We start from the raw sequence: 25,897 nt of genomic DNA, 5'->3' as shown, positions 1-25,897 counted from the left end.
ATTATTCAGCAATACAAAGAAATAAAGTACTGACACATGATACAACATGGATGACCTTTGAGAACATTTTGCTAAGTGAAAGAAACCAGTCACAAAAGACAACATCATAGGTGATCCCATTTCCATGAACTGTCCAGAACAGGCAAGTTTATAGACAGAAAATAGATTAGTGGTTGCTTAGTGCTGGGGGGAAGGAAATGGGGATGACTGCTAATGGGGTTTCTTGTGGGGGGATGAAAATGTTCTAAAATCGATTGTAGTGATGGTTATGATGGTTACACACCTCTGTGAATATACTAAAACACTGAACTATAAATTTTAAATGGGTGAATTTTATGGTATGTGAATTATACCTTAATAAAGCTGCTTTTTTTAAAAAAAGCCACAGGTACTTTGCTACCTGTAGATTATTACTAACACTGAGAAGAGATTTTAGAATTCTGTTTCACAGATAAACAAGTATGCGAATACTTGTGGACACACAAGTACTTTAAAAAACTCAAAAGAGAATTAACTCACTTAAAAAATATCATTAGGAAAAACTCAGAACTGTCTCAAAATATGTTCACTTTCACTGAAACTTTCCCATAATTCTTTCAATAATCACAAGTTTTAATATACAAAATCTGTTCAACTTTCTTAACATTCTGAGAAATAGAATATCACTTAAAATCAGTTAAGAATCTTTTATATTTAGTAATTCTATACATTCAATAAGGATCATAGTTTTGTAGTAATATTTATAGAAAGCTGTTGATCCTGTTTTGTTTAAAATTGACTGATTCTGGCCTTTTTTTTTTTGAGGAAGATTAGCCCTGAGCTAACATCTGCTGCCAATCCTCCTCTTTTTGCTGAGGAAGACTGGCCCTGAGCTAACATCCGTGCCCATCTTCCTCTACTTTATTTGTGAGATGCCTGCCACAGCATGGATTGCCAAATGGTGCCATGTCCACACCCAGGATCCAAACCGGCGAACCCCAGGCCATGGAAGTGGAATGTGCGCACTTAACCACTGTGCCACCGGGCTGCCCCCATGATTCTGGAATTTTAAAATAGTAATTACATATGGCATAACTAATTTCACAAACCTAGAATATACTATAGAATGGCTACTGGGTCTGAAAAAGCAAGCATGCAAGTGGAGATATTTTGCTTCTAGACATAAAGGGATAATCCAAGACTACCATTCAATGAACAGAAGCTGCTCTAGAAAATATTCCACATCCTATTCCCCAACTAACAGAGAGGAAGAAATCACCGGAAAAATAAAACCCTTCCCAGAACTGAAGAGAACATCGAATCTTAAAATTACAGGACTTGATATCTTCTAAGAGGGGTTAATAAAAGATCCACACTTGGACATATCTATATGAAATTTTGGAAAAGCAGAATAAAGAGATTGTATTAAAATTAGGGAGGGTTTGGAGAGACAAAAAAAGGAGAATCAGTCTGTGAAGGTTCCACTTACCAGAAGAAAGAAGTTTCCTGCAGCAATCTGAAAAACCACTTAAGGCTGCCAAATGGAGGGGGAACATTCCATGTATGCCACGCCTAAAGCAAACACAAGAAAAATACAATCATTTACATAAATTACAAAGAAACTACTTAAAGTGAAAAGATAATTAGATGAGTCAAAATCTCTAACACTCTGGAGAGCAATTTGGCAAAAGGCTGAAGGTGGGGATAACTTATTATCTAGCAATTTCCCTCCAAGAGTAGAGTTTTTCAACCTCAGCATTACTGTCATTACGGACTTTGGTGTGTGTGTTGGGGGGTGCTATCCTGCACAGGCAGAATATTTAGCAGTATCCCTGGACTCCATCCACACAAGATGCCAGTAAGACCCTCCTCCCCAAATTATGACAACCAAAAATTCTCCCCACCTCATCACTGAGAATCACTACCACAAGGCAAAATGTTCAATAATGTTCACTGGAGTAATTTTTGTAAAACAAAAAACTAGAAGCAATTATGTTTGTCAATGAGGAGAATGAATAAATTGTGAAATCTTTATACAATAATTAAATTTTATAAAATGAATGAACTAGAGTTGCTTGTAGAGATGTGAAAAAAGCCCAAATGTATACCTACATGGCTAAATCAACAACTTCATGTAAAAAAGGAAAAGTTGCAAAAAAGTGTATAGTAGCATACCATTTAGAGAAAGTTTAAAACATGTTAATGAATATATATAAATGTAATAAAAACATACATAGAAATGATAAACATCAATTTAAGCAGGGTGTTTACTTTTGAAGAGCATGCAAGAGAATCCATCTTTCAAACAAAATCTTACATGGAAACTTTAATATATAAAATAGATAAAACTGAGCTGTTCTGATCAAAGGAGGGGAGCAAGAGATCCTTTGCAGCAGCTACTAAGGAATCCCTGAGCTGCAGCACAAAGTCTGAAAACCACTATCTGTTATTTGGATGAAAAAGAAAAGTATTCAGTATATAAGATTTTTCAAGTCTTAATTAAAAATAATAACCACAAAAACGAAAAGCTCTGATCAAAATTCTGTTATTACTTATAATCTAGAAAGAACTGAGGTAAAAAATATAAAAATACTCTGTGCTGGCTTACCAAATGAAATCGTATTAAATAATCTATCCTATCACATCGTCAACACAAAAAGGAAAAAGCCCAAGCAATTAGTACAATATTGAGGACAAAATTCATATTTCCATTTCAAATATCTAGAAAACTGCAATTTACTTCCTCCTGTGTTTCCCTGCTGCAGCTATCAACCCCCTGGGAAGTACTTACTTTGCAGTGTCAGCACCACTTGTAATAAGAGTGTTGATCAGCAGCTCATGGCCGTACCTTGCCGCTATGTGCAAAGGGGTGTTTCCATTCTTATCCTCACAGTCGATTACAGCTCCTGCAATAAAGCATGCACTGTCAGACATTGGACTATATAAAGACGAAGTCAAATCTATTACATGGAAAGCAATATAAAATGCTATTCAAGCACAAACTAGTGGATATAGCAATTTAACTAGATTTCACTCATAGCACATTTATTGGGCCAGACACTGGGGTTACAGATTTTATAGTTAAAGTAATTTTGTGAATTGAGTATAAGATTTTTAACAGATTTAAAAATGACAAAAAGGTTCTGGGGTCCAATAAGTTTGGAAACCACTGTATTAAAACAAAATTAAACACATTTCTTTAGAGCAAGACATTTCAGAGTTTTCATGTGTACACGCTGTGTGTCATCAAGAAGACTACATGCAATGTTTCACGAATTATTTGATCATGAATCTACCCACTCCTACCTTCTCCTGCAAAACTGTAACAGCTATTATCTTGAGGACCACTAAGAAACAGTTCCTTGAAACATAGCTTGGCAAACACTGCTTTAAAGTAATGCACCTAAAAGTTCTTTTTGTTTAAAAGTTTAGCTTGCCTAGTCCTAATTCAAATGTAAAAGAATACAAGTTCAAAACAATAAATGAAGATCTTAAAAATAGTTCAAAACATTCAAAAGTGGAAAAAAGATAAATGCAACAGAGTTTTGTTAACATATAATACAAAGTGCAGGGAAAAGACAGTTTTCTATTTAGCAATGTTTAAAAAAAGCCAACATGAACTGCTAGAGAAATTTTATTTATAACTCAGGGGAAGCAAAAGAAAAATAAATGAAAAGCAAAATTACAAAAGATATATATACATGGCATTTTATATTCTTTTTTACTTGATTTTCATGAGATCTGAAATCAAATATTAAAAACACATAGATTTCTATGACAATTCCTCAATACCATTCATTCTGTGGATGTTTTTACTACATGTAAGAAAAAAAACAAACAGAAATACTTTTTACCACTCTGGATAATGGTTTGTGATCTGGAGAATCTACCGTGGAGGGCAGTCATGTGCAGTGGGGTTTTCCCATCTTTGCTCTGCAATAATCACACAAAAGAGATTTAAAACTATTGTTACATCCTAATAGGTAATCCTTAGTTCTATTTTGAATATCCTCTTGCATCTTTATTTTGTATAAAACTATTACTAAAGCGTGAAGTTTAACTGAAACTTATGGAGGTAAAACAGCTGATCAAAATTAAGAACTAATTTTTTTTAGCCTGTATATCATAAAGCACAAATATACAAAAAAACAATGGTTACAGTTTTTAAAAAATTCCGCATGGTAGGTACGATGTAATCTTAATCTCATTTCTATTTCATAGATGGGGAAACTGAAGCACAAAGATACTAAATGATTCAACCAAGGTCACATAATCAGGAGTGGTACAGCCAGGATGTGCTTCTCACATTTCAAAAATTTCAGATTGCTACAATTCTTTCATTCTAAGAAATGCTGAATCCCTCCTTGACCAAGGAAAAGTGAATGTCAGAATTAACTTCAGCCACTACAGTTCACTTAAAATACTTTGTATATTAATTTGTTTATAATTATTCGTAATAAATATTGTTAGCTGTTTTCTCAAATTACTTAAAATAATAAATGAGACTGGATGTGCATGTGTGTATTTAATGAAGAAAATTTGAAATTCTAAAGAAGTTTCAGATATGAAGAAAAACAATGTCCAATTTAGGTGACATCTTTTATTATGAGTTAGGTAAACTCTTTTCTTCCCTAAAATTTTTTTGTTAATCAAAATATACATGTGGGGCCAGCTCAGTGGTGCAGTGGTTAAGTTCGCACTTTCCACTTCAGTGGCCCAGGGTCCACCGGTTTGGCTCCCGGGTGCGCACATGGCACCGCTAATCAAGCTATGCTGTGGTAGGCGTCCCACAAATAAAGCAGAGGAAGATGGGCATAGCTCAGTGCCAGTCTTCCTCAGCAAAAAGAGGAGGATTGGCAGCAGATGTTACTTCAGGGCTGATCTTCCTCAAAAAAAACAAAAGAACGTGACCATCACAAAGGAAACTGTTTTCCAATTCCTCATCCCTCAGCAAGATTCAGTATACCTTCTGTGTATAGATTAAAAATTCAACTGTGACAAGTGTCTTAAGTTTACGATAAAACTGCATTAAGAAATCCTCACATCATTCTAATAATGGAGTATTAGACCAACTTCATATGGAATCAAATACCTAGATAGGTATTCCATAATATTAGTAATACTAATTCCTTCAAGCAAACAAGTCATCCAACTGGCAAGTTATCTTAAAGAATCTTCAATCTTTTGGAGGCAGTGCAAACAGAGAGGGGAAAAAAGAAACCCAAAACAAGCAAGCAAGCAAGCTCAGGCTCTGGAGTCAGAATAACTTGAGCAAGAATCCCAGCTCTGCCATTCACCACAGCAAGATTTTAGAGAAGATGCCTATATTCTTGAGCCTTCACTTCCTCAACTGAAAATTGATATAATACCACCTATACCTCATAGGTCTGTTGTACAGAATAAATATAATAATCTTCATAAAACACCCATATAACACACCAATATATGTTACACAATATGAACTATTATTTCTATTTGGAGTTTTTACTTATATACTAGTTGTTATTTCAATCAGAAAAACAAAACGAAAAGCACAAAAGCATTAAAATAAAGAGATTCCAGTTTATAGTGAATATTCAAAATCTTCCTTATATGACATATCTTGATTTTTAATGTTGATGTTTTACCTATAGGCATTTTTCACAGGCAAAAAACAAAAACTAAACTGTAACAAAAATTTGAGTTCATAAAATGAGAAATTTGAAATATAATTATAGCGAACATATATATATATATAGTAAGCACTATGTTCCAGGCAGTTTTAAACCACTTCATGTATATTTGTCACTTACTCCTCACAAACCTAAGAGATAGGTACCATTAACCCTATTTTATAGGCTCTGGGATTAAGTAATGTAAGGTGGTCCCATAGCTAATAAGTGGTGGAGTCCTTTACTATAAGCCTATAGTTGGCATTTGATTAACATTTTTATTCTCTACATACTGATCATAAAAAGTACCCTAAATCTATAAAGGAAAAAGAGATTCAGATTACCAACTGAAAAGTCCACTTTAAGATATGTTAGGAGGGGGGAAAGCATATTTATTTCTCACCGAATTGGGGAGAAAATGGGTAGATTTTTTTAAGTCACCTTAAATCACTTTAGAATCAAATTAGGAGTTTTAAACAAAAAATAAAAAAACACCCAACAAAATTTTAACAGTTGGTTTCATAGGTGACCAAAAACAGCAACAACAACAAAAAGCCACATGTATCACAATACTTGTTCGGTTTAAATCTGAAATAAAATATTTTTTTTATCTAACCAAAATTTATTCTCAAAGAAGAGGGTGGGGTAGGAAAAGGTGTTCATGTAAGTGAGACAATCAATGCAGCAAGGACCATGCTAAGCAAGGTTATAAAAATCAGATTCATATTGCTTTTTAAACTCCATTCATTTTACCTCTATGTATACTCTACGACAACCAATTTAAAAACTTATAAACTGAATTAATTACAAAGCTAAATTCACATTCTAACTCCTAGTCATCCACAACTTGATCAAGGCTAGAAATATCAAAACGGAGAATGGGGTAGGAGGAAAAGATGAAGCAAGGAAAAAGAAAGAGATGACTTGATAAGGAGAACACGAGGGTTAGCAAATATAATTTTTTGTAATACAAGGCAAGTGTCAAAGCCTTAGCTCCTTAGTCAAGTGACAATTTGATAAGGACTGATTTGACAAATACAGGAAACACAGGTGTCAGGAAAGAAGATAATTCTTGAATGAATATACATTCTTATTTGTTGAAAACTCACAGCTATCAACAATTTTCATATAATTTCGGAGCTAGAAGGTACCTTAAGAAGTCATTAACAACACAGTAAATGTGTTCCAATGGAACCTGGCAATAAGATAATCGGACAATTGCATACAAACGGGATGCCATACATCCTGATGCAAGATTAAGGCAACTTTTATGAAATCTATTTTTAAACCAACATCATAGCTTGTTGCCTTCAAATCTACTTAACTACCATATCTTAACTGCTTTGCTCAAAAATTTCCCTGTTATGTGTAAAATCCACCATTGAATTTTCTAAACCATTAAGGAGGTAACTTCAAATAGGACCATAGGTTTGAGCATTATACTATAAGTAAGCCTCTTGTAGCACTGATTCTCATTTCTACATTTCAAAAAAAAAAAAAAATAAAGACTTAAAAATCACACATACTGGAGTTAGGGATGTAAGCACTGACATATGAATCAAGTGATTCATCACCAAATTATATTATTCACGTCTAAATGGTACTGTATAAAAATAAATAGACAGCCTAATTTTTACCCTTTAAAGACAGCAATATATAAGCTAAAAAATATGTAATAGCTAATGATAAGATGTAAGCCTCCTTTATTCCATAATACTTAATATTTAACATATAAAAATGATTTTAACCACAGTCACTTTATCATAAGGTCTCACAAAGACTAAAAATTTGGTTGTGATCTTTTCTTTTGAGAAATATTAAGATGATTTCAAAAATTTTATTTTTGAAATAGTCTAATCTTTATTAAAAAATATTACTAGGCCTTTGAGGAAACAAGTAACAATTTTCTCCCCCCACAAGAGGTTAGATATTTTTCTTGGCCCTGATTATCCAAACAGAAGGAATTCTTCAAATCAAAATAAGCGGTTCAAACTTACTATCAATAAATTTTTAGTAATTATTTAAACTATTAAAAAAACTTTTGTAGGTGATTTGAGTGAGGACTGAAAGCTTTAAATGTTTATTCTTAACAGAGAGACATTTAACCTTAAGCATAATAGGAGTTCTTTATCACACCTCATGCCCTTTCCTTCCTTGGGTGTGATGTGTACCAATTTTGTCCTTTAGCTGGGAGAGGACAATTTAGAGCAATGACCTAATTATAGATGGACTTGCTGCTGGTACAGCTGTCAGAGTGGGTCAGTGGCATCATTAAAGGCTTCTCCAAAGTCAGAGAGGTAAGAAAATGGACTCTTCTCTCTACCAGTCTGAAAGACACTGGTTCATCATTCCTACAAAAGGAGCTGAAATATAATGTATTTAAAGCTCTGAAAAACATATTTTAAGCTTAAAGGTTTTTACTAATACTGAATGGTTCAATTTTATTTGTGGTTTTCTTTCTTCATACCACAAGATATGGTCTGGCAAGTGCTCAAAGAATGAATTGATGAATTAATACAAAGCAATCAGTGAAAGCATCTTGGAAAATCTAAAACGATGCTTACACATTATAGTGATGTTCAAAATCGTGGTTGCACATGCTCTTCCATAGAATACAGTGAAAGTGCATTTATTTTGGCTCCAGAATTTTCATATATTTCTAAAATTAAATAATCATTCCTGAAAGTGATTATGAACAAAAAACCAAATAGCAACTATTCCTTATGTGTAACACACTGATATTGGGCTTCTAATTTCTCTAACACTGTGAAAAATTTCAGAACAGAAAAGCTGAAAGACTATTACAGTGAACGCCCACACACATACCAGCTAAATTCTACCACTAACCAATAACATTTTACTATAAGAGCATTATCACATAGCAATCTCTCCATCTATCCATTCACTTATCCATCCAACTATTTGATGCTGTTCAAAGTTAGCTGCAGTTATCACTACATATTACCTCTAAGTATTCTGGTATGCACCATCATTAACCAGGGTTCAACATTTGTTTGGTTTGTTATCTTCTAAAGGAAAATTTACACGTAATGAAGGGCACAAATCTTATATGTACCACTTCATGAGTTTTGACAAATGCTTATTCACAGAACAAAAAGCTTGTCAAAATACAGAACGTTACCATCACACTCCAGAAGGTTCCCTTATGCCTCTTTTTCATCAAACCCCCCTCCCAGAGGCAACAAACGTTCTGTTTTTCTTTTCACCTGTAGAATCTGGAACCCCATATAAATGGAATTGCGTCTGTTCTAGAACCTTATATAAATGGAAATAGTGTATATATTCTTGCGTAAGGCTTTTACTCAGCATAATAGTTTTAGGATTCATCTGTGTTCTTATGTGCATCAATAATTTGTTCCTTTTTATAGCTGAATGGTATTTGTTACTCATATTGCTTCAAACAGTGAACTCCTAAATTCCACAGTACAGATTCTGATTTTATTTCATACCTTCATATTGACATCAGCCCCATTGCCTACTAGAAGCTCTAAACACAATGCTCCATGTGTTGATGCAGCAGCAAAGTGCAAAGGAGTAAATCCTTTTTCATTCTTTTGATTAACATTAGCACCACAGTCTATAAGTTCATTCACTACAACATCTTGTCCATTATAGCAGGCTACATGAAGAGGTGTATTTCCATAGGCATTTGGTTCATTCATCTATTGGAAGAAAACAATGTCAATGTTAAAGTAGTCTTACTAATTATCAGTTGTGAGCTATTTTAGCAATGCTGTGGCTGCAATGAAATTATTAAAGTGAGAAACAGACAGGGATAAATACACAAATAAGGTTTATAACTCTAAAGTTCTTTTAAAATCATGAACATTATCAACAGCATTTTGGTGTCAAATGGATTTTGTTCATTCAGGAAATACAATTCATATATACAATGTCTACTTCATGACAAAACTGAATAATTCCAAGAAAGAGATCTTAGGAAAATGAAAACTAACATATTTTTAAAAGTCTTGTAGGTAAGCAATAATTATAGAATTAACTCTAAGAATCACGAAAATACTGAACAAATACGGAAAATTCTGAGATACAGTGAGTAGCATGCCTATTTCCAGACTTTTCATTTGTAGTGACAAAGGATTAAAGTTGGCAATGAAGATCAGGATTTTTAAAAAGAGTGGCATTTTTTTCTATTTATTTCATTCATTTTTGCAACAAACTTAGGCTCTAGATATTTTCTAGTCTTATATTTTGACATTTTACCAAAATGAATGTGCTTAAAAGAATATGCTCAATATTATGAAATAATTCATACAACTCAAGTTTCTTATTCATTCTATTTCTTTTAAATAAAACGTATGAATACTTTAAAGTTTACAAGACTTTGTGCAGTAAACAATTTGACCTTTGCCCAAAATGATGTCTGGCCTCTGCCCTTGTCTTCTGGGAGGTAATCTATGGTATACCTGATAGGAGTGTCCTTGTTTAGGGTGGGAGCTGGATACACTAGATCTTAAGAGTAGGAGTGGCCACAGCCAATAGTCTTAGGGTAGGGGATGACCATGTCACATAAACCAACCATGTTGGTGAGGGTTTTGAGTCCTTCAGTATCCGTGGACTTGGAGACTAAAATCAATCATGTGGGCAGTTGATCAATCAATCCCACCTATGTAATGGAGCCCCAATAAAAACTCTGAAACAAAGCTCAGGTGAACTTTCCTGGTCGGCAATACTATGTGCATATTGTCACGCTTGATGCTGGAAGAGTGAGGAGTCCTAACTCCATGGGGAGAGGACAATGGAAGCTTTGCGTTTAGAATACTCCTGGACTCTGCCCTATGTGTCTCTTCCTTTGGCTGATCTTAATTTGTATCTTTTCTGGGTAATAAACCATAACTGTGAGTATTAATAGTTTTCAGTGGGTTTTTCGAGTCCTTTTAGTGAATTATCAAACCTGAAGGTGGTTTTGGGAAACCTCCCAAACTTGCAGTTGATGAGAAGTAAGGGTAGTCTTGGTGGTAACTGTGCCCTCTAACCATGTAGCTGGCCCCAACTTACCACAATTTCAACATTTTCTTTTCTGAGATCCCTAGCAACAGAAATTGGAGGAGGTGACAAAGTAAGACAACTTTAGTCAAAGTACCAATATTTCATCAGCAAAAGCTGGGAGACATGGAACAGATTCCAGCTCAGAGCCTCCAGAACTTTGAAATTAAATTTGTTGTTTTTAAGTCACTTGCTTTATGGTAATTTGTTATGGAAGTCAAATGTCACTAAATGGCTCTAAGTCTGGTCACTTTTTTTCAAAGCATACTCTGTCACCAGAGTTTAAGAATGTTATTTTACTGTCAATAAAATAAATTTTAAAAATTGAACCAGAATGGACTTGAAACAATGATCTGAAACATGGGTGTCTCATTTACGTAGATCAGGGTCTTTTAAGGCATTATGTTACTTTGGTGAAAGAGAGCTACAGGAACCTTTGAGTTGAAATAAAACTTTTATCCGTTTGCACTCTACAAGATCCTACCTAACAATGTGTTTAGATTTTTGCAACTTCTTCTCACGATCCCCACAGTTTCAATAACTACTTGCTTGCTTTAGGCAGAGTGCTTCACGTAGTCCTTAAATTAAGAGTTTATTCAGCTCTACAGTTCTGCCATGTATTCTTTGTCCAACCAGACTACACCTACCTTTTTCTTGTTTGTTTTTTGCAGCTGCTCTAAACTGCCTCCCTCTAGCAGAGCTTTACCCTCTCTCCTTCTAATTTGCTGCTTTTAATCTGTGTTTTGAAGAACCAGATGAGTATGTCAGAACTGTACCTAAAATAAGAGTAAATATACTGAGAGAGGGCATATAGTACATGGACTTAAAGGATGGCCTGTGAAAGCCACAGGTATTCTTAGCTATCTCAATTTAGGAATCAAATACATTCAGATAAAGCAGCAACCCTTCCTAACCAAACATATTTATATAGTACACTCATAGTTGATAGGCAAGAAACTTCTAGTTTACCTGCCTAGCTCTTGCTGATATCCTGTAATGTGAACTGCTAGTTGTTTAAAGGGAATATCAGATTAACTGGGTAAATAAGACAAACAATAACCTAGCCACTGAGAAAAAACAATCCAAGTGTGTCTATCTACTGGTTTCCACTGTTGAAATGGAGCCACAGGGTCTGGAGTGTGATGGAGAAGAAAAACTTCTGTCAATCAATCATTCACCTTTGGAATGTATTTTTTACCTCTTAATATACGCGTCTTGATCAGATATCAGTGCACTATATGTTACGTAAAGGACTATAAATATCTGGTTAAGACACAAAACCATTATTGTATAAAATCATCTTTAACATCTGAAATAACTTCTGTCAACAATGAAATCACATTTTTAAAATGCTCCATTCATTTATACTGCTAATCTATATACCTACATCAACTCCAAGATCTAGAAGGTACTTGACTACGCTGATCATTCCACTAGAGGCTGCTGCATGAAGAGGTGTATAAGACTTTTTATCCTTGCATGTCACTTCAGCTCCGTGTGCCACAAGTAATTTCACTACTTCAATGTGACCTGAAAATGTGTTTATGAAGAAAAAAATAAAACAGATGAGCATACGGAAAATATAATCCTCAGTATCTTGAAAGAAAGGTAAAATGCAAATTAATTCGATAATGCATGACAAGTCACGAGTAAATCACATTATAACCCGAGCGAGAAGGAAAAAAAAGAAGTCAGGATAATTTTGGTAAATGTTGACAGAGGTAACTAATAATGAAAATACTACATTTGATTATTTTATCCAGTGATAACTCTGCAATCTATAATCCTCCTTTTGCCTAGATCTTGTTGTTTTCAAGGCTCTTTTAATACATTCTCAAGTTCTGAAGTTAGCTTTTAATGTCTAATGTAACATATTAGTTTATATTTCTCTGCCTCAGTGGAATCTTCTACTCGAAAATCTGGGAGTGACTGGGGCTTGTTTCCTAAAAACGTTAGGTTTTTAGAACATGCAGCTAAAAACTTCTTTTTCCATATTATTTCCACCAAATGTTCTTAACCAACTTAGTCTGCTACTCATCCTTTTATCAATCAGGACAGGCTAGGTTATATGTGCTGTTGTTAACAATCAACTCCCAAATCTCAGTGGCTTAAACAATTAGCGTTTTACTTCTCATTAACACTATTATAGCTTGGAAAGTGGGCTCTCCTCAGTCACTCAGGGACCCAGGCTCATGTAGCTAACACCATCTTGAATACGACTGGTCACTGTGCCAGAAGGAGGAACAGACTGCAGAGTCTCACATCAGCAATTAAATGCCCTGGCCCACAGGTGATGCTGCTTTCAATTCAGTAGTCAGAACTAGTCTTGGGCCCCACCCAACCACACAAGAAGGCCAGGAAGGGGAACATGTATCTGGAAGGTTTTTTATCACATTAGATTTTACAGTGCTTTCTCTTCCCTCCATAACCTTATCACCTCTCTGCCTTCGTTCATGGGATTCCTTGCTGTATGGAATGTTCTACTTGGATGTCTCTTTCCAATCATTGCTGCTAATCCTTGAAGGCCCATGTCAGTCCCTATCTTCCCTGACCAATCCAGTCATCTCTCTTCCCTAGAAGCCTTATAAACCAAAAGCACCATATACCTATAAATACCATAGAATAAGCATATAATACCTTGTGAGGTTTCTTAAAATCGAATCATTATTTATCCATTAACTTCCCAAATATACGTCTTCAAAGGCAAATATCATATGCTCTTAGGTTCTACTTCTTGGTATTCCATAGGGCCAAGACCAGCATTATACACAAAACAGGCATCCAATAAATATTTGTTACATTAGATAAATTGCTCATGATGCTCTTTTTTAATATCCCTTCATAGGGAGTATATAAAGTTAATAACTATAAAAATGAGGCTTTCAAACACAGGCCCCACTCTTGCGACAAAATTACGCCAAGATACTGCAAGATGCACAAAGAATCAAATAGATTTAGTAGCTAACATATAAATTATAAATTAAAGTGGATACTTTCAGCTATTTTTCCCACATCTCAATATAAAGAAATATCTACTATTTTTTTTAGGGAAAAAACCCCCAAAGAATACCTATCAAATCATTAGGTGCTAAATTCAACGTGACTACCATATAAGAGCATTAACTGGTACAAAAGATCCCTCACTACACATTACTCTCTGATCTACGGTTCTAGAAAGACAGCTACTTGGGTTTATTGTAATGTAGTGGAAATCAGGACTTACATACATACAGATTATTTAACCGGGCAAATGCATACTATTCATCAAATGCCAAAAAGAAACTAAGTTCTTCTGATGTTTAAGACTAAAAACCCCATAATACAAACATACCACAAAAACTGTTCAAAACCAACACATCATTCTAAATGATTCAGGTCATATTAATTGTGCATATAAACTGGTAGATTCCAGGAAGTATGAACTTTTCCTAGCACCAATAAAGCCCTATTTTAAAAAGGGGCTATGCACAGGCAAATTTACAACCTTAAAACTGACAAATATTTAAAACATTTCAGAAATATGGATAAATTCATTTAACGGACCAATGAAAACACGAAGAAGGGGCCTTTCCATAGCCAGTTTGGGAGTGATATATTTAAAAGAAAAAAGGGAAATAAGTTCTAGAGTGGAATACATGATATTGTTAAAGCTAGGTGGGCCCAGGCCAGAACAAGTATGTCTCTTCCTTGTCAATTCACAGAATAATGCTACCAATGAGACTAGATTTCATTTAATTCATCAAGGTGTATTTTTAGAAGATGGCATCCATTAGACATGCACGGTATACATAACTCTGTAATCAATAACAACACCCTTTTAAAACATATGCATGCAGTGTGAACTTGATAAATGTAATCATCATCCTTCAGTCAGTAATTTGAAAAATTCTCTACATTCTTGTTTTGTTCATGAATGTATAAGAAAAGCAAAATGAGCTATGTTTAGAACTTGTAAGTTTTTATGAAACGGAAAGGAAGGAGAAAAAATACCATTTCACATCCACTCAAATTATGCACTGCTTTAAGAAGAAATAATGTAATGAGTTGCTAATCAAGGTAATTAATATTTATTTAGTACCTGCTATGTCAAAATCATCATGGTAAGTTAATCTGAGGGAGAACCTGGCTGGATATTGCTAAAAGTACTGAAAGCAACAGAAAAGATGAATGTATAAAAGGGATCTTAATGAAGTTCACGGTAGGAGCAAACACGGCATAGAGAGGGGGAAGCGATCAATTCATTTGGAGAAAGCTGTGGGGCTGGGGAACACTGACAGAAAATTCACTACGAGCATAAGGATAAGAGGTAGAGTCTGACAGAAAAGTAAGGAGAGCCTCAACCAGCAGATAGAAAGCCAGGGCAGATAAGGAAGCCTGGGAGAAATAGACTGTAAGAAGACTATGTAATCCTAACGTCTCTTACATGAATATTGACAGATTCTCTGAATATGACCTAGAGGTGATAATGACCTGGACTTCAGGCTTGTCTATTAGACCAGTCAATAACTCCCTACTTCACGTGGTTAGCTCCCTTTAATCTGAATGTCTAGAACAGCTGAACAGTTTTAGAAGCTGTGTGTCAATACTCCTCTTTCTCCACATTTAAAGGAAGGAAGAGACGGGAAAGGAGAATTATGAATCTCTGAATGTTTATGCTCAAAAATTAAACGGACAGTTAGGTCCAAAAAACAGAGTATCTTTTTCAATATACAACTGACCTGAAAAGAGACACTTTATGGATCAAGGAAAACAAAGCCACCCAAGGGCCCCTGAGATACACACACTGAGCTATTCTGGGAGCTCACTTAGAGGCAACCCACAAAATCCCCTGGCCTTCAATTTTATGAAGACAGCTGTTGAGTCAAGTCTAATTCTTTGGAGGTAAAAGCTCTGATGCACTCTGCTTAATGTATAAACCCTTTAACACAAGGTGTATAGTTTTAAATCACACAGACTAGCTGTTCCTAAACTGTCTGGAAGAATAAGCTATACCAGAATATTCAGAACAGTCCCTAAGACTTAAAATATGAAAAATCTACAGGCTGGGAGGAGATGACTCTAGGACGCCACAGGAGACCTGCTTCTAAATGTTTTACCTTGAGTTAACAGAAGAACACTGCCCGTGAGATAACTAGAGGCACAAAACTTTGATGTGAGAGAAACACCAAAGCCCAAGATTTTCAGCTTTTGGCTTTCTAAAGAGACATCAGACAAGAATGTTACCCTTCAGGAACCTTCATTTTTTATCTTTCTTTACACCCAAGCTAAAAGTCACACTTTCGGTTCAAGATGGATGCTACTGCTTTTGGTTATTTCTATTATAGATAAAGGATTTTCCTGGACCTTGAGGAAAATATAACTTTTTTTTTTGAGGAAGATTAGCCCTGAGCTAACTACTGCCAATCCTCCTCTTTTTGCTGAGGAAGACTGGCCCTGAGCTAACATCCATGCACCTCTTCCTCTACTTTATACGTGGGATGCCTACCACAGCATGGCTTTTTGCCAAGCGGTGCCATGTCTGCACCTGGGATCCGAACTGGTGAACCTCGGGCCGCTGAGAAGCAGAACGTGCGAACTTAACCGCTTGCCACCGGGCCGGCCCCAGGAAAATACAACTTGTTTGAGTTCATTTGTTTTCTTACATTTTCCTATTTTACAATTTTATATAGTTTTTAAAATTAATAATCTCCCATTGATCTTTAATCTTTTATTTTTAAGTGAGAGACAGGAAAAGACAAAAACCAAGACCAGGGAGCAGTGAGGACAAACTATGCCTGTAAGAAGGGTGGCTAGCTAGATGTCTTTGTAATCAGGTAGTGTGAGTGGCAAATCAAGGAATGATACCAGTATTACACACAAGATATGTCAGTCCCTATGTGATTTTTCCTCAGCCAGAGGAGTCAGAATAGCAGAAGCAGAATTACAACCTTTCACAGGAAGAAAAAAAAGCACTGAGCTCCATGGCTGCCAAGAGAGGAGTTCTTTCAGTTCTATTTTAAGAAACCTGAAAAATGAATGCCTACATCTATGGCTTCCTCCCAGAGTACAACCCTAGCCTTGTAGGACTTGCAATGTGTGTGGCAGGCTGTACTTCCTCCATGCTTGCAGATCTACTTCCACACACATGGTCTTAGCATCCACAAATCAGCATTTCTACTCCACTCCTTTTGTGCATTTAAAAATATCCTGAGGTGGGCTGACCTGCCTCCTCCCTGGCTGTCCAAGTTACTTCAAGAACCAATTAATGTTTTTGTTAGTGCTCTGATCACAAAGTTGCATAGGTTTTGGGTGGTCTATCCCAGAACTGTTTTCCCAGGAGCTCTGTTAGTTTCAGAGTGCAATTCTGTAGATCCTAAGATTTTTCAAGCACACATATATTATATTACAGCAGAAAAACATATATTCTAAGTCTCAGTTTCTTTCTATGAAATTACTACTGTAGAAATCAAACATGGTGATGCTTATTAAACTCAGTGCTCGGCCCAAATTAATATGCTTCTTAAAGCATCTTCATAACCTATACCTAAATATTCTCATTTAAAAAAAGGATGGGTATGAGAATGAGCTTTCAGTAAACACCAATCTAAATTATGTATCCCAGGCTTGTGTCTAGGATGTCTCTCCCTTTAAAGGTAAATAAAATTAATTTCAAACAGCTTTTAGGAGGACTGGGCCCAATGCATTCCTGTTCTGGTGATCTATCCCCCTACCTCCACCCCACTGGAGACTGGTTCCACTTGGGCAGCAAACTCAGATATGGTGTAACTTCTCACTATTCTAAAAGACAGATGTTATACCAAATGCAAGAATTAAAATGTACAACTTTTCCTGAATATATAATGTCAAAAAATAAATTTAAAAATAAATTTAAATTTAAAATACATACCCATATATGCTGCCCAATGGATAGCACGTCTATCTTTCTTGTCAAAAGCATTAATATTGGCACCCCTGGACAAGAGCAGTTTGACCATCTGGAATAAAAATAAACACAGTTTCTTCAAAATTCAGAAGTAGAATTGTTCATGAATATCCCTGTGATGACTACTCATCTCTCTCTCTCTGGCACTGAACTTCTCTATTTGCAGAAAGGAAGGAGCTAGGCTAAATACTGAAGACCCTCTAACATAATCTAATAAATAACAGAACAAGATAGAAAAAAAGTGGTTCATTGTGGGTATTACTGAAGTCAGGCATCAGTATCTCTGAAAGATGCCACTTTGTGTCCTGGTATTTTATGAACAACTAAACAGAAATCTGGAAAGTCTAAAGGCAGAATATTGAACAACAGGTTTTATTCCTTTTTATAGCCCAAAATGTTATTAAAATGTAAAATGCATTCTTGTCGCAGAAATACCTGAAATTTAATTCAGACACAAATGTAGTATCCATAACCTGATTAGACCTCAAAGTCTTTGCACAGTCTATTTACCTCATAATGTACCAAGAATAATACTTTTATTTTATCTAACCATATTTACAATAGCTTCCCCTTTGGAAAGGGCATTCCAGATTTTAAAAAAGGGACACATCCTGTGACCTTAACTGCAGTTAAGGCAAGGATTCTTTATGTTGTAAAAGCAGAGAACAGTGAAAACAACACTGCAGCCACTATCTCTCAGTCATGAAATCTTGGGAATGTCAATTTACCTCTTGGAGTTTCTGAGTCTGCAACAAAAATGAAGGACTGGACAAGTTGGTCTCAAAAGTTCTAACTCTATGTTTCATTCTTTCCTAAATTATCTATGTACACATAAACCCCACCCTTTGCTAACACAACACCTAACATTAGGCAATACTTATAGGATAACTAAATACTAATTTTATTAAATTGCTTTCTTTTGATGGTCTGACAGCAAAGAATTCTTGACTAAATGGTGATAATAAATTATAAGAAAATGTTTTCTACACTCTGCCTTCCTTTGTTATCTTTCTGGGAGCACAATGAAACTGCACTGTCCTCCTAGATTATCTTTTCTACAATGACAGAACATATTTTTCACATTGTATTATAGTTGGCAGTGCTGTCCCTTGTCTCCTCAGGTTGACTATGAAATTCAAGTGCATGGGCTGTAGCTGATAGTTAAATTTCTAAATTTGAGGAAGTTATATTATAAATTATGAAAAGAAGTGTGAGGGTTTGCTAAAGTCAAAAAACTAGACAAAAATTAGCAAGATAGATATTTTTGTTTGCTTTTATCATGGACTAACGAATGGCTAAAAAAGGCCTTTTCATTAATAATGGGGGGGGGCAGTGGAAGAATGTAGGGAGAGAGAATCATCACCTAATTGAACACCACCTACCTCACCATGTCCACTGAAAGCTGCATGATGTAAGGCAGTTCTCCCTGCTCGATCAGACACATTTACATTACTGAGAAGAGGTACCAAAGCTTCAGCACACTTCACAGCTTTATTAGCAGCAGCTATGTGTAAAGGCGTCTGCCAATTTTTGTCTCGAGCATTAACATCTGCAGAATGCTTCAAAAGTACCTGAACTGCTTCCTAAAACACACGAAGAAAAAAGTTATAAAAGACAAGTGAGTTAACAGTCTTACAAATTTTATATATATGAAGAAAATAAAATTTCCTGATGAAATAAAAACAGGTCTGGTAGAACCTTCTATAAACAAGTAGGAATTTACCAAAGAAAACAAAATATTTTGAACTAAAGGCAGTACTCAGAACCATGTAAGATGCATTGAGATACAACATTTTTTTCTATCCTCTAATTAAAGGCATAAGAGTCTCTATCAAAATGTGCCAGGAAGAAATACTGATGATATACTTTAAAAATATTCAATATTTCTCTGGTTTTTCTAGATGGTGAGATACAATTAATTTATACTAACAGTTTTAAGGAGTAGATTTATTGCTTTGCTATTAAATATACAAAAATTTAAAATGTACTATTTCCCAAAGTATCATACATGCTACATTCTACAAAATGAAAAACCACTAGGATCTAGTTCATTAGAGAGAGACAGACAGATACAAAGTCTTTGCTGTGATGCTACCTGGTGGGAAAGGTTTTAACAATTTAAGTCCATTTAAGAATTTACTCTCTAAAGGGATTTATCTCCCAGAAGCACGAGGAAAACTTCACAACATACCTATAACCTGGACTTATGGCAAGATCCTAAGGAACCCAGTATGCTATCAACATTAAGTAATATAATCAGAACTAAACTTAGCAAAAATTCTCTCTCTACAGTGATAATTCTACCTTTGGTAAATGAATGACAAACTACATATGAAACGAAAAGGATCAGAACCAGAACAGAAGCATCTCAGTCCTATTATTTACAAGCTGTAACTATTCAAGTCTAGTAAAACTGACCCTTGGTTTTCTTATCTGTGAAGAGGGGAAATTCCGCCTGTCTACCACTCTTCTTAAGTCTGCTATAAAGTAAAAAAACACTAAAGTACATAAAAAGTGTTTGAAAGTGTAAAGTAACTATAAATATGCAAAGAAGCAAGGAAGACTAAATAAAACACTATTATCCATGATTCACACATAGCTTTTTCAGCTTTTCAAATAAAAAGTAATCAGAACTGTTTGAAATATGGGACAAAGCACAAATATTTAACAGGGCTGGCAAAAGATTGGAGAGATGCCCAGTAATCTATCAACCTGCTAAGAAGTCAGCCAGCTAATCAAAGATATATATGGAGCCCTACCCTATGACTCCACAATTCCACTCAAGTTATTTACCCAAGAGAAATTTAAAAAGACCCATCCAAGAATGTTCACAGCAGCTTTTTTCACAACAGCCAAAACCCAGAAATACAAATGTCCTTCAACAGGAAAATGGATAAACATACTATTGTACATCCATACAATGAAATACTACTCAGCAATAAAAAGGAATGAACCATTAATACATAGAATAATATGGACAAATCTCAAAAATGTTATGTTGAACAAAAGAAGTTAAAACACAAAAGTACATACTGTATGATTCCATTTTTATAAAGTTCTAGAACAGGCAAAATTACTCTATGGTTAAGAGAAATGAGAACAGTGGTTGCCTCTGGAGACAGGGAGGAGACTGAAAAGGGACTGAACTTACTGGAGTGATGGAAATCTTCGATATCTTGATTGGAAAAAGGTTACATGGGTGCATACGTATGTCTAAACTCAAGACTACACACTTAAAATCTATACATTTTACTGTAAATTATACTTCGATTAAAAAAAGGGTGAAAGGATATATAGAGGAATATGTGCTCAAAATTATAGAGAACAAGGTACAAACACTATCAGGATTCTCCATCCTCATCCTCAAGAAGGGTATATTGTGACTTGGGGGATAAAACTAACACTATACTAGGAAATGTCAGGAGGTATGTTAATGGATGTACTAGAAAATAATTAACAACAAAATGAAGAACTTATAATTGATAAATTGGGCAAACACAGCATACTGTGGATGCCAGGCTTACCTTATTCATTCCCACTCTTGAATTCACCATGCATACATTAAAGCTTTTATAAAGTCTGGAGAATATTTATGTTCCATTAGCAAGAATAGAAAAAACAAACTATTCTTCTGTTTCATCAAAAGGCAAGAATAAATCTAGTTTATGGTAGGTGAGGATAGGCAAGATGGCACTTAAGGAATGCTGTAAACACAGTGACTAAGACTTGAGAATCAAGACAGATCAAAGTTTGAACTCTGGGTCCACTGCTTTGAACTAAATTGTGTTCCCCTACAACTCATATGTTGAAGCCCTAACCCCCATTGTGGCTATATTTGGAGACAGGGTCTTTAGAAGGTAACTAAAGTTAAATGATATTGTAAGGGAGGGACCCTAATCTGATAGGACTGGTGGCCTTATAGGAAGAGGGAGAGAGAGAGATTCTTCCCTTTTTTCTCTACCATGTGAGGACACAGCAAGAAGGAGGAAGTCTGCAAGCCAGCAAGGGAGCCCTCATCAGAAACTGACCCAGCTGGACCTTAATCTGGGACTTCTAGCCCCCAGACTGTGAGAAAATAAATTAATGTTGTTTGAGCCACCCAGTATACAGTACTTTGTTAGCACAGCCCAAACTAATGCTTATATCCACCATTTACTACTCAGAATAATACATATCAGATCTTAGTAACAGTGATCTTTGAAAATTCACAGAAAACTAAAGATATCTCTGAAGAACAGAGATATCGAAAAACAAAACAAAACAAACAAACAACCTTAACAAAACAAAACAAAACAGGTGAATTTCTGGAAATTACAAACCAATGCACTTGATGTCATATCCCAGTAAAACTCTAGATCATATTACCAGCACATTATAAGCATTTAGAAAATAATGTGGGGATAATCAAGGGTATACATGGTTTCACTAATGACAAATATTACAACTGTGACTGCAATCTCAATTTTTCCATTATTAGAGGGTATATGTGTGTAAGAAATGCTAAAGATGTGCCTTGACTTAAAAAAAAAAACAAAACAGCTGAAGGAGAAAATGAAAAAAAAAAAAAGAGAAAACCCAGCTAAGTAAATATCCTATGACTTCAATTTAAAGAGGATTAGGAAATATGGGGTGATGACAAAAGGTTAAGTAAGTGTATCCAAAGAGTATTTATTCATAGCTTGGGTCATCTAGAAGAGTCTCTTATTATTGACTTGAAGTCAGGTACAGGAAAAAGGACTAACACATTTGCAAATAAACACAACGTTCAGATGGACTGCTAATATCTCACGTGATAATATAATTTAAACTCAGTTATCCTGATAAAACTAAAATTTAACTCCTGAAGTTAGGTTAAAAAAAATAAATGTATATCCTCCAGAGGATTCAGCAGCATGTGTGGCTTCTTAAAAGAACAAAATACAAAACACACAATAAGCCCGAATACTCAGAAATGGATTTATTCAGAAGAATACTCAGCACTCACAGAAAGTTGAATTGTATGCTACATTTGAAGAATGACAGTCACAAATCAGTGGTAGAGACAAGGTGAGGCAGCCAGCCAATAAGACCAGGTGTGTGGAAACCATGTCTCTGAAGGAGAATTGAGGAGTTTAGGGTATTTAACCTGAAGCAGTCTTTCTCAATCCAGGTTCAGTGAGGGAATTAAGTCCTAACACATCCACTGTACGTGTCTAAAATAACTTCTCTACTATGCATCTATGATGGTGTTAGCTATGGATGTCCTCAGGAGAACTGAGAAAACAGTCACTCTAATCATCCTCTGTAGTCCTTACTTCTCTCATGATATCTCAAAAACATAAACCAAAAAGCTACCTAAAATTGTGCCTTTTACATACGCCTCTGTGGCTATGTTTCCTATTAAATGAAGTAAGTATAGCTCTCCTTTGCTCTCAGGATGTTATGGGAATAATTAAAAGAACACCAGTGAAACTGATAATCTTGACTAGGTTTCTTAGGAGTTTTGCTAACTATGAGATTTTCTTTTTAAAAGAAAAATGATTCTCAGAGTTTAGAGAAGACGGTCTGATTTTATCGCTGTTTCCAATAATCCTGCAAAAGAGTAACACTACTACATAGCCCAGTAATTTTTAGGCTGAAAAGCAGACTTAAGAAACTTATTAGGATCACTGCTTTCTAACCTACAGATTGCCCCTAAGTTCAGGCTAAGTACACAGTTTTTTTTGTTTTTTGTTTTTTTTTAAAGATTGTATTTTTTTTTCCTTTTTCTCCCCAAAGCCCCACGGTACATAGTTGTATATTCTTCGTTGTGGGTCCTTCTAGTTGTGGTATGTGGGACGCTGCCTCAGCATGGTTTGATGAGCAGTGCCATGTCCGCGCCCAGGATTTGAACGAAACACTGGGCCGCCTGCAGTGGAGTGCACAAACTTAACCACTCGGCCACGGGGCCAGCCCCTAAGTACACAGTTTTAAAAATCAGTAGTCAAGTCTCTGGGTGAAACTTGCAATCTTCCTCTAACATTAATTATTTCCTTAATGAATTTTGGGTCTGTTTTACAATCTCTGCAAATATACAAAGTGTTCCTTCTGATGATTTAATTTGGCAAAACACTAATTTTAATAGTCATATTCCCAAGAGTCACACCAAACAACAGACAGGTATAACTAACTTACTAATAGGCTCCAATGATGGTAATGTTTATCTTCCTTAAATGCCTTTATTTAAAGAAACTTCTTTACAAGATGGCTAACCACAAAGGTAATAACATTACCATGGAATTTCAGACTTCCAAGTATCTTAGTTACTATGACTTGAAAATTTAATTTTCATGATAATCCCCAGACTTGCCCAAGATTACATAGCTAGAAAGTGCCAAGTGATGTCTGAAGCTAGTTTCTCCAAATCCAAATTCCATAGTTCACCACGAACCCAGATCTGAGTTAAGATGTGTGCAAAAGTGTATGCAATGGTCCCTCCCTCCTTCTCCTGACTAGGAGGATATAGCTAACACAGGAGGGTTTGCAATCCTTCCCAGTCACCTTTCCCCTCCACTTCTTTTCACTTGCCCAGCTCTTGTTCTGGGGTCAAGACATAGTTCACAATGAGGAATACAAAGAAGAATGAAGAGACAGTAGCTCCCCCAGTTTCTCTTGAAGAAACATTCTCCTGAGGCATTAGAGTTTCCTTTCTTTCTCCAGAACTATCTGGCCCCAAGATGAGGAGAAGGAGCTACACTTTTCTTTCTCTCGCAATCTGAATAACTGAAGAAATACTGGACTAACATTAATTTATACAATCAAACATTTTTATATTTTCAATTATTTTAAAATTTTTCAAAAGCACCAACTATTATAAAATAGGCAAAAGGGGTGCTTTGAGCACAGGCATTTTTAAAAAGCACCCACTGCATTTTAGAAAGGCAGTAAAATGACAGAAAAAAAGAGGGCCCAGGTTTTTGTCCTATCTACGCTACTCAACAGCTGAGCGGTTTCTGGAAAATCATTAACTACACAGTTTCCTTAAAATATTTATCCTATGAGGATGTCATGAGGACTATGATATGAAGATACGAAAAATATAAAAATAAACATTCTCCAAAAATGTCAGTTATCTTGAAGAGAAAACAATGTATAGGCTTATAAAAAGAAGGAACTATTCTTCCTCATAAGACATGTAACATATTTTAAGGTTATATATTTAGAACTGGTAAAATGTGAGATCAAGTAATGTTTCTGAAACTAATCTCATTGTTTAACTAAACAATTATTTCAATTAATCATTACACATTGCTGAGACTATTTCTTGATCACAATGAGCAGAACCTTTGCAACACATCTATTAGGCTATTGTGAACCAGTAGAGAAAAGCCCTGAGGAGGATTTTATAAGATAGAAAAGTAATTTCTCTCTTGTAGGAAGTAGAGAAGGAGGGTTTTATACTCTCTACTACTTCCGACTCTCCAAGAGGTCTTAGTCACAAAAGGGAAATGGGAACAATTAACTTGGTTTGAACAAATTCTAAAGCAAAATGACCAGTCTAAGTATTTTCAGTTGCTTTTTCTTTCTTTTGAAAACATAGAATTTGAATACGGGCTCACAGGCAGGCCTATGTAGTTAATGTTTTCATATACAATAGATTTACTAAGAGAAATTTCATACCTCACTACAAGATGCAACTGCTCTGTGTAAAGGTGTCAACCATTTGCTGTCTTTGGCATTAACTCTAGCTCCTGTAACAAGAAGAAAAAAATAAATTGAAATATTTTGCATAAAAAATTTTAAATAAATCTCCTAAAGTAATAGCTATATATAGTCCAAATTGGATAAATAACAATTGAAAAAGTAGTACTTCCATTTTTTATACTTTCTGCTAATAAATTACAGAACAAAATTATCCAATAATGTATTAGCTCCTTTTATTAAAAATAAAAGAAACATTTTATATATAGGCTAGAAAAGCCACCTTTATACAGAGCATATTCAAAGTAAAAGTCAGACCCCACTCTAGAATGTGTGTTAAAAAACTCAAATACTCAAATAAATCAGTAAGAATACTCAGACGTAAAACATAGACCATTACAAAATCTTCATTACATTTCTTTACTAAGAAGTGTTTCATGTTATAAAGCAATATAATACTATCAAAATAGTTCTCTAGTGATGATTAAAAATGCATTAGTACTATAAAGTTATTGTATAAAATGGATACAATGGCCATAGACTTGGGAAAAACAACTGAGAAAGAAAGAAATGCACCAACCCACATGTGGTTTCTGGGTTACACCTAAAGGTTTAAGGAAGTAACAATTTTTAAAAAAAACAAATCAACTATGTATAGTTG

The 25,897-nt window shown here is 35.1% G+C and overlaps 1 protein-coding gene across 7 annotated transcripts in view; it reads right to left on the bottom strand.

Moving 5' to 3' along the window:
• ANKRD28 (ankyrin repeat domain 28) overlaps positions 1-25,897 on the bottom strand; it is a 197,803-nt gene that overhangs the window by 33,851 nt on the left and 138,055 nt on the right. For 4 of the 7 annotated variants that reach the window (XM_046657561.1, XM_046657587.1, XM_046657577.1 and 1 more), the window contains exons 4-10: positions 18,960-19,160; positions 17,542-17,629; positions 12,043-12,185; positions 9,101-9,313; positions 3,834-3,912; positions 2,771-2,885; positions 1,469-1,551 (exon numbers count right to left, since the gene is read on the bottom strand). In XM_046657561.1, the coding sequence (XP_046513517.1) occupies positions 1,469-1,551; positions 2,771-2,885; positions 3,834-3,912; positions 9,101-9,313; positions 12,043-12,185; positions 17,542-17,629; positions 18,960-19,160 (922 nt within the window). Of the gene's footprint in view, positions 1-1,468; positions 1,552-2,770; positions 2,886-3,833; positions 3,913-9,100; positions 9,314-12,042; positions 12,186-17,541; positions 17,630-18,959; positions 19,161-25,215; positions 25,287-25,897 lie in introns of all 7 variants that reach the window. The other 3 variants (XM_046657551.1, XM_046657594.1, XM_046657543.1) reach the window with 1 other exon arrangement.

This window comes from Equus quagga, chromosome 1, assembly GCF_021613505.1.
Source record: "Equus quagga isolate Etosha38 chromosome 1, UCLA_HA_Equagga_1.0, whole genome shotgun sequence".
Lineage (NCBI taxonomy): Eukaryota > Metazoa > Chordata > Mammalia > Perissodactyla > Equidae > Equus > Equus quagga.
The sequence above is the reverse complement of the archived record's forward strand: the minus strand, read 5'-3'. Positions and strand labels throughout refer to the sequence as shown.